Raw genomic sequence first — 14,895 nt, forward strand, 5'->3', positions numbered from 1 at the left:
CTACGGCCCGGAGTGCTGGGCAGTGGACGATGCCCAGCTAAAGCTGCTCGGGCCGCGCGGCAGCATGAGGTCCAGGGCGAGGTCGCGCTGCTCGTCCTCAGAGAACACTGGCCGGTAGCCCAGCAGCTGCAGTGCGCCCGCACACAGCTCCTGCACGCGGCGGATCTTGGCAAAGGGCAGCGTGTGGCGCCACGCCTGCGAGACGTTGAGCGCGTCCCTGGACGTAGTCTTGAAGGCCTCACGGCGGGCGCCTGGCCCGACCCCGTGGGTGATGTTGTGGATCCAGGCCTCAAGCTGCGGCGTGAGGCTCAGGCCTGCGAAGGCGTAGAGCGCGCGGATCTCGGGCAGAGGCGCCCGTGCCAGGTCCTCGAAGCGCACCAGGCGGTAGCGGCCGCGCAGGGAGGGCGGTGGCTTGCGCATGGCGGCCTCGGCGATGCGCACGTGGCTGCGGCACACCTCGCGCACCACACGCAGGTCCGGGTCGGCCTCCACCCACTTGCCGTTGGTGCCCAACACGATGCCGTTGTCACGGGCCAGTGCCTTGGCCGTCTGCTCGCGCGAGCGCAGCACAGCCCGCGGGTCGCGCACCAGGTGCACGATGCGCAGGTTGAGCGCCGGGTCGCTGAGCAGTGGGTAGAGCACCTGCAGGTTGAAGAAGCGCACCTCCTTGAGCACCACGTGGCTGTAGGTGCGGCAGGCCTCCTGGGCCAGGCCGAAGGGCCGTCGTGCGCACAGCGGCTTGCACACTGCTTCGCTGCTGATGGCGCCGCGCGGGAAGGCGCTGCAGGCGGGCGGCGAGCACAGCGCGCGGCTCTCCGCCCACTGGAAGAGGTCCGACAGGTTGCGCCGCCACGGCAGGTAGGCGTCGAACACGTCCATGTCGCACAGGAAGACGGAGCGCACCAGATCGCGCACCGCCATGTGTAGCGCCACCGCGCTGCCCTGCGACAAAGCGGCCCACACGTGCCACGCAGGCTCCATCAGGTAGAAGACATTGGGGTGCTGGCTGAAGAGCTGGCCCACGAAGGACGAGCCCGAGCGCCACGAGGACAGCACCAGCACGTGCACCCTCTCCTCGCCACCCACCGGGGACGGCGGCCTGGGCCGGGAGACTAGGAAGAGCAGGAGGCCAGTCTGCGCCAGCAGGAGCGCGGTCACCGCGGTGCTGGAGATGCGCCGCAGCCACATGCCGCCGGCCGGGGGCCTGCGGAGGGAGAGTGCAGCCGTCAGGGACCGCGACCCGCTCACCCATCCCACGCCCCAACTCCTGTCTGGTGCTGCCAGGGAGCAGCCCCGGGACTTGACCACCCCACCTGTGGAGGCCTCCCAAGGCCACGGCCATCTCAGTTGGGCGCCCTTCCGGGAATGTGACTTTAAGACATGAGCCATGATCCAGCCTTTACAGAGCTAAAGGCCAGTTGCACAATACTATGGGGCAGTGTTTTTTCCCTTTTCTCTCTTTCTCTCCCCACGTCCCCTTTTCTTTCTATCCAGAGGGGGAAATATATTTAAAACAGAATTCCTGCTTTTCACTTAAAATTCCTTTTAGGGGAAAAGTTGTAGGTAGTTTAGCTAAATAGCTTGATGGGTGATTTGGCAGAACCCTCCCTGGCTCCGCCACTTCCTAGCCTATGATCTTGGACCAAACGCTTCATCTCTCTGTGACTCAGTTTACCCATCTGTAAAAAGGGGATTAATTCTGGTTCTGGAGTATTGGGATGAGCATGGAGGGGTGGGGTATTTCTCATAACTGAAAACTTGCACTTTCTACGTAGTGTGCTTCTGCATTGTTTGACTTTTTAAACAAGCAGACACAACTTTTGTTATTAAAAAAAACATATAGACAAAGAACAGCAACTGTTGCTCTCACCCATGGAGAGTGAAGTGCTGCAGGATTCCCAAGGGAGGATATCCTTCTGGATTCGTGTAATTTTGCAGAAGAAATGAGTTAAGGGAGAGGTAGGATGGAGACAGAGATAGGGAGAGATGAGGGCAGAATCAGACCCCTTTCCATGCTGAGGTTACTCACTGCTGTCCAGGGCTGCTGGGAGAGCTGCCCACCTCGGTCACAGATCCATGGGAGATGCCTGGAGGTTTTTCAGGGCCTGGGAAAGCAGGAGGGAAGCTGGGTCAGAGTCCCACAGGAGGAGATGGCCCTGCACACTGGGAGGGCTCTGCCTTCCCAGACTGACAGAAAGTTCCCCACGGGTGGGAGTGTAGCTGTCCTGCCCCTGGCTGGAGCTGGGCCCAGACCAGCAGGCAGCTGGATACATTTTTCCAGATGGGAGTGAAATAACCGTCTCTCCTGCTGGGTTTGAGTTCCTCTGATGCCACTCAGAAGCTGTGAACCCTGGAGCAAATGACTTAACTACTCCAAGACTCAATATCTTCCTCTGTAAAACGGGGATGATAACATTTGACCTTAGGGTTCTTGTGAGAGATGCTGCTACAAAGACATACGAGGAAAGGGCTTGGTAAAGTGCCATGCATGCCCCGTGTTACTGTTGTAGAGTTCAGCTGTGTCTGGAGAGGAGGAACCATGGGAAGTCTCCACCCAGATAAGACCCCTGAGGTCACCTACGCTTGGAATCCCAGCTTCTCCCAGGCCCCCTGTAGCCCCCAACCACCCCTGAGTCCTTCAGTGGATCTTAAGAATGTCACCCTCCCCGGGGCGGGGGGGGGGAGGGATGAATTGGGAGATTGGGATTGACGTATACACACTATATATAAAGTAGATAACTAGGGCTTCCCTGGTGGCGCAGTGGTTGAGAGTCCGCCTGAAAATGCAGGGGACACGGGTTCGTGCCCTGGTCCGGGAAGATCCCACATGCCGCGGAGCGGCTGGGCCCGTGAGCCATGGCCGCTGAGCCTGCGAGTCCGGAGCCTGTGCTCCGCAACGGGAGAGACCACAACAGTGAGAGGCCCACGTACCGCAAAAAGAAAAAAAAAAAAGTAGATAACTAACAAGGACCTACTGTATAGCACAGGGAACTCTACTCAATATTCTGTAGTGACCTATATGGAAATTGAATCTAAAAAAGAGTGGATATATGTATACGTATAACTGATTCACTTTGCTGTACAATAGAAACTAACACAACATTGTAAATCAACTATACTCCAATAAAAATTAATTTAAAAAGAAAGTGTGTAACGAAACTGAGTTATTTGTAGTGAGGTGGAAGGACCTAGAGACTGCCATACAGAGTGAAGTAAGTCAGAAAGAGAAAAACAAATACCATATGCTAACACATATATATGGAATCTAAAAAAAAGAAAATGGTCAGAAGAACCTAGGGGCAGGACAGGAATAAAGACGCAGATGAGAGAATGGACTTGAGGACACGGGGAGGGGGAAGGTAAGCTGGGATGAAGTGAGAGAGTGGCACGGACACATATACACTACCAAACGTAAAATAGATAGCTAGTGGGAAGCAGCCGCATAGCACAGGGAATCAGCTAGGTGGTTTGTGACCACCTAGAGGGGTGGGATAGGGAGGGTAGGAGGGAGACGCAAGAGGGAAGAGATATGGGGATATATGTATATGTATAACTGATTCCCTTTGTTATAAAGCAGAAACTGACACGCCATTGTAAAGCAATTATACTCTAATAAAGATGTTAAAATAAATAAAAATTAAAAAAAAGTGTCCCACAGAGTGTCCTACAGAGTGAAAGGAACACTGAGCCCAGCTCCCACACCCTGAGGCCCCAGAGTTTTCTCTTCTTTGCACTGCTGCTCCTGCAATGATCTCAAGGATGAGCCAAGCTGGAAGGAAAGGACCTGGAAGTTTCTTTCCTCTTTCCTTTTGCTCCCCACCAAGCCACCTTCACTGTCCACCTCACCACTGAGGGAAGCTGGCATCTAAACCATGAGCAGAGCCCATATCTACCTCTTCCCCTTATCAGGAGGCTGCAGGATCGGGTGGAGGATGCCCAACAGCTCTGTCACCTGCCGAGTCCAGAACTGCCTCCTGGATACCTCGCCCACTCCTGGATCACATTGAAGACGAGGACAGCAGCCACCCACCTGCTCTGCACACGTCACCTCCTCTCCTCGAGGGTGTGCTTCCTGAGAACAGGGTGCAGGAGAGGGAGGAAACTCGAACACATATTTGCTGATATAAATTACCTCAAGTGCTAGGTGATTTAACTCAACGGCCCCTGAGGTGGGCATTATGATCTCAGTTTTTTAGACGAAGGGCCCAAGGCTTGGAGAGACAGCAGGGAAGCTGGGACCCCAACCCAGGACTTCTAAGTTCCTGGCACTTTCTGTCATAGACTGCTGGCCTCTCCCATCCCTGGGAGATCCCTGCAAAACACAGGACCCTGATTCCTGGGCCCAAACACAGCTGCCCAAGCCAGCCCTGCCCTCCCCTGGGTAAGGAGGATCTTGATCCCAGGCCAAGGTGCTTGTTACATGCACTCCAGGGATGCCAGGGGTCTTCTTAAGTGACTCACACAATACGGGAACTGTTATCTGATCCTGTGATTGGAACTCAAGAACTAGAAAAGGGATGGAAACATCCTACCCACGCAGAGTGTCCAGAGAAGTCCAGGTCTCAGCTGGGAGTTTTCTGAGAACGTGCCTTATATTCAGCGCACCCACCAATTGCCCCAGGGTTCAAGTTACAAAGAACATGTCAGGCAGGCACTGTGATGGGTACTTCATCTTCATGATTGAATTTTCTTCTCCCCAAATCCCTAGGAGGTAGAAACTATTCCTGTCTGTTTTAGTTGAGGTAGTGGGGCTCAGAGACATGAATATACAGCTGGTAATGGGCAGGGCAGGGGTTTAAATCCAAGTGCCAGACCCCCAGCGTGGGGCTCTGGGTGGCCCCTCTCCTAAGCATTTGCTCAATGAAGTCCCCCATCCTGGAAGGGCCATCTGCCTCTGATATGAATTCTTTTCTTTTTAATTTTTTGTGGGTCTATATTAATTATATGTCTAATTTTTGGAAAAGGTGATACAAAGAGGCCGCATAAAATTTGAAAGGTACAGGCGAGGGAGTTGTGGGCTCAGGTTTTATTTGTCAAAATTAGAAAAGGGGCCCCATCCTCCGGCAGACACAGCCCCACATCAGAGAGCAAAGGGCCATTCAGTCAACAGGAAGTGATGTTCTCTGTCCCCTTTGCCTCCCCCCAAGCCCACCTCAGAGGCAGCCCTGTCTCCAATTTCCGCAAAGTCTTTGACGGTGATGATGATGATGTTTAAATTAATTATATATTTCAAGGGAGACGGGTAGGAGTAAAGTGCAAGAGGCCACTGAAGGAATATAAAATTCCTCTTCCTACCCTGATAACCAGGACCACCTTACAGAGTTGTCTTTCTCAAGTCACTGAAGATTTTTTGTCATAAAGCATTTTTAAAATTTACTTTTGTCAAAATAATACACAGAGCTTGAATAAGCATTAGGTATCCCTGGAAGTTTATAGAAGACAGTGACCATATTAGCTTCCCCTGGGAGGGGAGTGAAATAGCTGGGAAAAGATATTTCACAATAAATCCCTTTTTTTTTTTTTTTTTCAGCCAGCCGGTTGGCATGCAGTTAGTTCCCCAACCCGGGATCGAACCCATGCCCCTTGCAGTGGAAGCGTGGGGTCTTAACCACTGGACCGCCAGGGAAGTCCCTACATTTGATCATTTGATCATGCCATTCTCCTACTCAGCAACCTTCAGCTATCCAACTTCACTTCCCATTATTCCCAGCCAGCATCTTATATTTCAGATAATCTGGAATCACTACTGTTCCTCCAGCAAGCTCCACGCTCTCCTACCCCTCCACTGTGAGTAGCCAGCACTGAGTCCCACCAGAAGTCATCTCAGCATCTCTGAAGACACCTCATCCCTGCCTCTCTCCAGGCACACATCGTTCTGCCCTGTGTGACACTTTGCCTCTCCTTCTTGCCTGTGAGCAACTTGAGGGTTGGGATGGTGGGTTTTTGCAAGGGAGCATCTGTTCTCAGGTACCTAGTGTGGGCTCGGTACTGCACAGGTGCATTGGACAGGGCTGTCTGTGTTCATTCAGAACCTATTTCCCCTTCTTTTGGTAACAGCCTCTAGATTTTTCTTTGAGGAACCACCCCTCACCCACATAAAGCACGTGTGGTTTGGGTAGGGCTGACCCACCACCCCCTGGTTCTTAGGGAGTCCTGTGTCTCAAGTCTGGTTCATCTGTATATTCCACACACTATCTCCCTGCCACAGCAACTGGCTTAGGAACGGACATCAGCCCCAAGTCTAATCCCAGGATTTTTGCAGATCTGAAGGGAAGAGGGAAATTGCCTGGGTATAAAGCCAATATAGGAGAGAAATGAGCAGAGAAAAGGAAGACTGGGAGCCCGTGAGCAAGCTGACGGCACCAGATCCAGCTGTGCCAAGATTCACCCATGTACTTTTCAGTTGGGGAAAATACTCCATTTTTGCTTAAGCCAGCATGAGTTGAGTTTCTGTCACTTACAACCAAGAGTTCTGATTAGATAGTGGATCCCCTTGGTGGGATGGGTTGAGGGTAGAACTGTAAGGGAGCATGGGCAGAGAGAGCTTCTAGGGGCTGGTTATGCCCTGTTTCTTGATGGAGGTACTAAGTACATGAGCATGTTCAACTTGTGAAAAGTCACTTTTATGTGAACTGTGCTCTTTTCTGCATGTATATTTCAATAAAAAGTTAAGAAACCTCTAACACCATATACAAAAATAAACTCAAAATGGATTAAAGACCTAAATGTCACACTGAATACTATAAAACTCCTAGAAAAGGACTTCCCTGGTGGCACAGTGGTTAAGAATCCTCCTGCCAATGCAGGAGACACGGGTTTGATACCTGGTTCGGGAAGATCCCACATGCCGCGGAGCAACTAAGTCTGTGCGCCACAACTACTGAGCCTGCACTCTGGAGCCCACGAGCCACAACTACTGAAACTTCCGTGCCGCAACTACTGAAGTCCGCGCGCCTAGAGTCCGTGCTCCACAACAATGGAGGTTTCTCAAAAAACTAAATATAGAGCTACCATATGATCCAGCAGTCCCACTCCTGAGCATATATCCGAAAAGACAACAACTCTAATTCAAAAAGATACATCCACCCCAGTGTTCACAGCAGCATAATTTACATTAGCCAAGACATGGAAGCAACCTAAATGCTCATCAACAGATGAATGGATACAGAAGATGTGGTACATATATGCAATGGACTATTACCCAGCTATAAAAAAGAATAAAATAATGCTATTTGCAGCAACATGGATGGGCCTAGAGATTATCATACTAAGTAAGTCAGACAGAGAAAGACAAATACCATATGATATCACTTATATGTGGAATCTAAAAAAATGATACAAATGAACTTATTTACAAAACAGAAATAGACTCACAGACATAGAAAATAAACTTACAGTTACCGGGGGAAGGGGGGGGATAAATTAGGAATTTGGGATTAACAGCTACACACTACTATATATAAAATAGATAAATAACAAGGACCTACTGTATAGCACGGGGAATATCTTGTAATAACCTACTGTATATATATATAACTGAATATGTATAATATATATATAATTGAATCACTTTGCTGTATACCTGAAACATTGTAAATCAACTGTACTTTAATAAAAATAAATAAATAAATAAATAATTTTAAAGTATATGGGACCTATGGGACTTCCCTGGTGGTCCAGTGGGTAAGACTCTGTGCTCGCAATGCAAGGGGCCCAGGTTCGATCCCTGGTTGGGGAACTAGATCCTGCATGCATGCTGCGACCAAGAGTCTGCATGCTGCAACTAAGAGCCCACGTGCTGTAACTAAGACCCGGCATGGCCAAAATTTAAAAAAAAAAGAAAAAAAAGTATATATAGGACCTAAAAGAAAAAGTAAAGTATATAGACACTGGAAAATCTGTAAATGTCCTGAAATTTTATATGAAATTCTTTAGTGTATTTACATATACTACTTCATTCTGTAAACATTTATTACATGACTATTATGTGCAAAGTATGAAACTAAATATCGACATGTGGCCACTGCCTTCAGCTTAATTTCTAGCTGAGAAGGTCACCATGAAACAAGTGACCATTTAACCACAAGCATAATAAGTGTAATGGAGGGGAAGTACAGTGCTATGGGAGCCCATAGCTAAGGGCGAGTAGGGAAATCTTTCCTTAGGAAGTACTTGCTGATGGATGAGTAGGAATTAACCATGGGAAGGGCTGTGTGAGGAACGGGCAGAGAGAAGGGTTTGGGAGTAGTCAGTTAGATGAAGCAGCATCTCTAAAGGCTCTGAGAAGAAGCATTTCATGTTCAAAGGTCTGAAGGAAGGCCAAACAGGCTGTACGTACAGTGTCTCAAGAAAAAGAAAAGAAAGAAATCATCCCATTGAACCCAGTCCCATTCATTGCAGATTTTCTGTTAAAGAAAGCAAAACCTAGTGATACATGCTTTCCTGGATCTCACACAGCTAGACACTGCTGACAGGGCCACAGCCGAGGATTTTCAACTTGTACTTGCCCTATTCTATACAATCTACCCAGAACTGCTCCTTGAATTTCCCCAAACCTCTTTTATTCCCTCGCCCTCACTATACATAGAACATCATCTGTGTAAAATTATAATTAGAAAAACAATACCTGCCTCAAGGAACGTGAAACAGATTTGGTTCAGTAAGAAGTATGTGAAGAGGAAAGTGTCGGGACTTCCCTGGTGGTCCAGTGGTTAGGACTGGGTGCTTTCATTACCGAGGGCCCGGGTTCCGGGTTCAACCCCTGGTCATGGAACTAAGATTCCACAAGTCACGCAGCCAAAAAAAAAAAAGAGGAAAGTGTCCTGCTTACTAAAGCATATTGTTTCTGTAAATACAGTAATTTGGAGGGAAGGAAAAGGGACTGAGAGGAAGGAAAAGCGCTCTGTCCTGCTTTCTATAATAATGGCCAATATGATAGCCTGTAAAATCTCAATTAACAAGATAAGGCAGAGAGAAATGCTAATTAATTTTATCAAAAGGCCTGGAGACCTTGTTTTGTATCCAAGACCAGCAAGATTAGGTCTCCCATAGTAGAGAGCTGGGATCCTGTGTATTCAGGCCACTAAGACACGTTGCCCATTGGCACATGGGAGAATATGGAACTGGTCCTGCACTGGTGGGAGGTCACTGCAGCTTTTTAATTCCTGTCCTTTCAGAAACACTAGCTGTATAGTCATAAATTCAGTGCCTACAAACTATAAGGCTTTCAAAGAATGGGATCAATTAAAAAAAAAATGATCCAGGGGCTTCCCTGGTGGCGCGGTGGTTAAGAATCCGCCTGCCAATGCAGGGGACATGGGTTCGAGCCCTGGTCCGGGAAGATCCCACATGCCGGAGCAACTGAACCCATGCGCCACAACTACTGAAGCCCACGTGCCTAGAGCCTGTGCTCCGCAACAAAAGAAGCCACCACAATGAGAAGCCCGCGCACCACAACGAAGAGTAGCCCCTGCTCACCACTAGAGAAAGCCTGTGTGCAGCAATGAAGACCCACCGTAGCCACAAAAAAAAATAAAAAATAAAAAAAAAAATGACCCAGCTATTTAAGCCTGACGCCACATTTCAGGAAGCAGAGACTGTGAAGTAACCTCTTATTTTTTCCAAACAAAAAACAACCTAACACTAAAATCACTGGATTGCTTTAAAAAAAAAGTTAAGAATCCTGCCTGATGGAGCTTCCCTGGTGGAGCGGTGGTTGAGAGTCCGCCTGCTGATGCAGGGGACACGGGTTTGTGTCCCGGTCCGGGAAGATCCCAGATGCCATGGAGCGGCTGGGCCCGTGAGCCATGGCCACTGAGCCTGCGCGTCTGGAGCCTGTGCTCCACAACGGGAGAGGCCACAACAGTGAGAGGCCTGCGTACCGGAAAAAAAAAAAAAAAAAAAAAAGAATCTGATAAGATAGTTAAGTGTCATGTCAGGGATTGTCCCAAAGCGTGAGTGAGTCGATGATATTAATAAGTATTTGCTGGGGCTTCCCTGGTGGCGCAATGGTTAAGAATCTGCCTGCCAACACAGGGGACATGGGTTTGAGTCTTGGTCCACGAAGATCCCACATGCCTTGGAGCAACTAAGCCCGTGTGTCACAACTGCTGAGTCTGTGCTCTACAGCCCACAAGCCACAACTACTGAGCCCGCACACCTAGAGCCTGTGCTCCGCCACAAGAGAAGCCACCACAATGAGAAGCCCGCGCACCACAGCGGAAGAGTAGCCCCCACTCCCCGCAACTAGAGAAAGCTCATGCGCAGCAACGAAGACCCAACGCAGGCAAAAATAAATAAATAAATAAACAAAATAAAAATAAATATTTGCTGAATTGATATCAGGTCCTCTGTTACCCAAATCCAAAGGGAGTAACTCCCCACTTGTCCCGTATTTCTTTCTGCTGAGCATCTTAAAGTTTCGATAGCTTCTAACCATCCCTGACTAATTCTTGGCCTGAGAGACACAGGAAGGTGCTATTGTCCTACCTGATGTGCAGATGGGAACACTGAGCTACAGGACAGGGGAGGCTTTGCCACAGCAGGGCCCGAGCGGGAGCCCAGGGATCCAGCTCTCTGGGCAGCACTCACTTGTAGCTCTGCTCTACCGGCCCTTGACTCAGCAGCTCCTCTGGTCACCAGCCTCTCCCAGCCCTGGCACAGAATCTAAGGGAGTGAAAGGTAATACTAGGTACAAATCCCTGGCTCAGATCTATCTCATTTTGGCATCAGCTGGAGGCCATCCCTGTTCAGGAATCCCAAAGGCTAAAGAAAAGAGATTCCGGATGAGGGATGCGTGGACTCTAGGCATCAAGGGCTATCCCTGTAGGCAAATCAGCTCTAGTGGAGGCCAAGGCATCTGTTACAGAGAAGGCTGACAAGGAGGGCAAGAAAGAGGAGGAAAGACGAAGAGGGAAAGAGAAAAGAAAAGCAAGAGACAAAGGAAAAGCAGTAAGGGAGAAAAGGGGAGAGGAGGAGAAAGATGGGTGTCTACAGTGGAGTGGGAAACATGGAACACCAGTTAATACTACCTGTTGAGGGCTTCCTATATGCCAAGCCTTTCCCACCCATCTTCTGATTATGAAATCAGGATTACCCCACAACAACCCTATGAAGTGCATCTGATGCTCATCCCTATTTTACAGAAGAGGAAACTGAGGCTTAGAAAGATTTATGAACTTGCCTAAAGGACCCACACAGCAGCAAAGTCAGAATATGAACCCCAACTAACTTTAGAGCACTTCACTATATAATATCAAGTGGAAAAAACACAATAAAACATCCAATTGTGTTAAAAATACATGAACATCAAAGAACACCATCAAGAAACTGAAAGGATGGGCTTCCCTGGTGGCACAGTGGTTGAGAGTCCGCCTGCCTACGCAGGGGACACGGGTTCGTGCCCCGGTCCGGGAAGATCCCACATGCCGCGGAGCGGCTGGGCCCGTGAGCCATGACCGCTGAGCCTGCGCGTCCGGAGCCTGTGCTCTGCAACGGGAGAGGCCACAACAGTGAGTGGCCCGCGTACCGCAAAAAAACAAAAAACAAAAACAAAAACAAAAACTACAATGAGATACCCATCCACTAGGTTGACTCTAAGAGAAAAGACAAATAATAGCAAGTGTTACTGAGAACATGGTAGAACTGGAGCCCTCATATGCTGCTGGTGGGAATGTAAAATGATGCAGTTGCTGTGGAAAACAGGTAGTCCCTCAGATAATCATAGAGCTACCATGTGATCCAGTGATCCCACTCTACAATACCATAAATCCAAGAGAACTGAAAACATATATCCACACAAAAACTTCTTCATGAACTTTCACAGCAGCATTAATCATAATAGCCCCAAAGTGGAAACATCCTACATGTCCATCAATCGACGAATGGATAAACAAAATGGGGTGTACCCATATAATTGAATATTATCTGGCAATAAAATGAATACTGATACGTGCTACAACATGGATGAACCTTGAGGTGATTAACGCACAACACTGAATCTACTGTAAACCAGTGAATTGGAAACTTTAAAAGGGTGAACTTTAAATTATGTGAATTATATCTCAATAAAGCTGTTATTAAAAAACAAAAGTCATGACTATGTATAGAAAGAAATCCAGAAGGATGCATGCTGAATATCAGTGGCTATCTTTTTATGGCCAGATTACAGGTAATTTTTTTTCTCGTTATTGCTTTGCTGCATTTTCCAGGTGGTCTCCAAGAGACTTTTATTACTTTGTCAATCATAAATTATCAGTTCTATTTCACTGGTTCAAGGAGGCATGGGTGGAGTTTGCCTACTTCAGCTTTCATTGCAGGGAGAGAGGTGCCTGCAAACCATCTCCCACCTGACCTGAGTACCCAGGTGGCCAGAGGAGAGGGGCATGGGAAGGAACTACGTGAGGGGCTGGTCAAGGGCCCCCAGCCCACACTCAGCCTCAGGGCTGTGGGCTGGGCCAGGCTGTGGCAGGAGACGTGCCTGGCCCTAAGCCCTGGCCACATCTGCCGTCTCTGCGCCTGCCCCGAGGAGCAGCTGTGTGGCATCAGCCAGAGGCAGGGAGGCTACAGTTGCACACCCGGATGCTGCTGGAGAAAACAGATCTGCCTGCAAGAATCTATTGGGAAATGAAATCAAATTAGTCTGGGAAAGGAGCCTCAAGCCTCCTTGGCTCAGAGCCACCCCGGGGGCATTTCAGAGCAGATGAGCAGATATCAACGCATAAATCCCTTTTCCCTGGCTCTGAGCTTTGGGGATTCTCAAAGCACACCTTACACAGCACCTAAGTTGGTCTAAATCACAGCACCTGATGGCTGAAGTACCCTAAAGTCTGGGGCACCCACCTCTTCTCTGCAGTAACACACACAGGGAATGAGTGTAGAGGGTGCATGTTTTGCACATTCCTTTGTGTTCCCCCAGGTGTGGACTGAGCTCTCTTATATATACAGGGATAGTCTGGAGTGTCCTCTGGTTTATTTTTTAATCTCTTATTTTGATTCATTTATTTTTAAAAAGTAAATCATTCTTACAAGTCAATGACGTAAAATGAAAAAAGGAAGGGACTGTTTTAGAAGAAAACAACTCAAAACACAAAACAGCCAAAGACAACATGTGGACCTTGTTTGGATTCTGATTCGAACAAACCCAGTGCAAGAAGATATCTGTGAGGTAATCAGAGACATTTTAATGTGGACTAAGTATTAGGTGATATGGGGAAATCATTGTTAATGCTACTATCACCACCCAGAATACTCTTGTTCATGCATTTCTGTACCTAACTCCCCTTACTAGACTAGAAGTGGGACCCTATCTCATTAGAGGGCGTAGGAGCAGCACAGGTGCTAAGAGTGTGAACTCCACTTGATCACTTACTGTGTGATCTTGGGCAAGTGACTTAACCTCTCTGTGCCTTTTTAAGAAAAATCTATAAATAGGGGAAATAATATAACCTAACTCATGGGCTTGATTTGAAGAGTAAATGAATTAATATTTATAAAGCACTCAGAACAATGTCTGGCACATAGTACACTTATAAGTATTTGTTCAGGAATCTCCCAAATCCTGGGTCACAACTATATTCTGTGAATCCAAGGGAAAGCCTTTTCATAAGCAAAGCTCAAGGACAATAGCCTAACCAGGTCCAAGTGACCCTAGCACCCTAGCCGCAGAAAGTGGCAAGCCTAGGCAGGGGCATTACATACAAAACAGAAGACAGTGAATAATGGCTAAAAGCCTGGCTCCTGAAGCCAGATTGGGTTAAAATCTCGCTCTACCACCAGTGAGGTGTGTGACTTTGAGCAGGTCACTCCTAACCTCTCTGTGCTTCAGTTGGCTCCTTTGTAAACGAGGCTCTAACAGCGCCTACCACACGGGTCCGGGAGGAGTAAATGGAACAATCCAACCCTTAGCATAGCCAACGCTCCCTGAGCAGCATGCTCTTATGCTCTGGTACTTGGCTCACTCGCTCATGGCTTCACCTCAGCCAAGTCCTTTCTGCTCTTGAGGCCTCAGTTTTCCCATCCTCATGCCTCCAGTACAAGAGGGAAGAGGAAAGAGAGTTAACATTTGCTGGGCACCTACGCTGAGGCCGAGAGAGGTCTCTATTGCTGACCAAGACCCAGCAGCGAGAAGCAGGGGCCGCCAGACTCACATTCAGCTGGATCTGGTTCCAAATTCACTCACCGAGCTGCTTTTCCTCCAGAGTTCCCTGGAAAAAGCCCTCGGAGAATTTTCTAGATTAAAGCCATACCCTTTGAAACTCAAATTTCAAGAGACAAGGGATCCCCAAGCAGTGATCTCCTGGGCAGCTGAAGCCCCAGGAAGACACTTTCCAACCCGCACTCGGGGCGGCGATGCTCTTTTCACGTTCTGATAAAACCACAACCACCACCCTCAGCTCCAACTCGCACAGCCGACCCGGCCGCAAGATCAGGGCCTTCCCAGTTGTGCCACACTGGCTTAGGCCCAGGCCGCGCAGGGTGTGGGCATCCCGAGCGGAGAGAGGACGAACCAACGTACCCCAAGCGAGGCGTCCCAGCCCTACGGGCGCGGCGGGAGGCAGACGCCTCTGGCCCCAGTCTCAGCAAAGGCTCCTGGACGTCTTTTCCAAGCTCCTCTCCACAGCCGCTCTGTCTCCTCGCCGGGAGAGTCCGCTGCGGCTGATTTGTTCCGCAGGGTTCCAAGGCTATGAAGGGGCACCCAGTGACACCGGGGAGAGGGCTCCAAGAGGCATGGACTTGAGAAGCGGATACTAAGATATTGGAGGCACCTGGAGACCCAAGGCGGCGGGAACCAGCAAACAGGGCAGGATTCCCCCTGAAAAAAGAGAGGTGTCGTAAGAATGCGATGTTGGCGGAGCAGTCCCGGGGCAAGGACAAGAAACAGACTCGGGCCCTCCT

At 49.0% G+C, this 14,895-nt stretch overlaps 1 protein-coding gene and 1 non-coding gene across 3 annotated transcripts in view; one reads left to right on the forward strand and one right to left on the reverse strand.

Moving 5' to 3' along the window:
* The window catches only part of LOC132510213 (carbohydrate sulfotransferase 6), a 24,137-nt gene continuing 9,242 nt past the window's right edge, over positions 1–14,895 (reverse strand). The window contains exons 1-3 of one of the 2 annotated variants that reach the window (XM_060132013.1): positions 14,516–14,569; positions 2,030–2,105; positions 1–1,204 (exon numbers count right to left, since the gene is read on the reverse strand). In XM_060132013.1, coding sequence (XP_059987996.1) covers positions 1–1,188 — 1,188 coding nt within the window. In that variant the 5' untranslated portion in view covers positions 1,189–1,204; positions 2,030–2,105; positions 14,516–14,569. Of the gene's footprint in view, positions 1,205–2,029; positions 2,106–14,515; positions 14,570–14,895 lie in introns of those variants that run through there. The other variant, XM_060132014.1, reaches the window with a different exon arrangement.
* TRNAA-CGC (transfer RNA alanine (anticodon CGC)) lies at positions 7,666–7,738 on the forward strand. Its single transcript has one exon. It is a non-coding gene; the product is annotated as a tRNA-Ala (tRNA).

Source organism: Lagenorhynchus albirostris, chromosome 19 (genome assembly GCF_949774975.1).
Source record: "Lagenorhynchus albirostris chromosome 19, mLagAlb1.1, whole genome shotgun sequence".
Taxonomy (NCBI): domain Eukaryota; kingdom Metazoa; phylum Chordata; class Mammalia; order Artiodactyla; family Delphinidae; genus Lagenorhynchus; species Lagenorhynchus albirostris.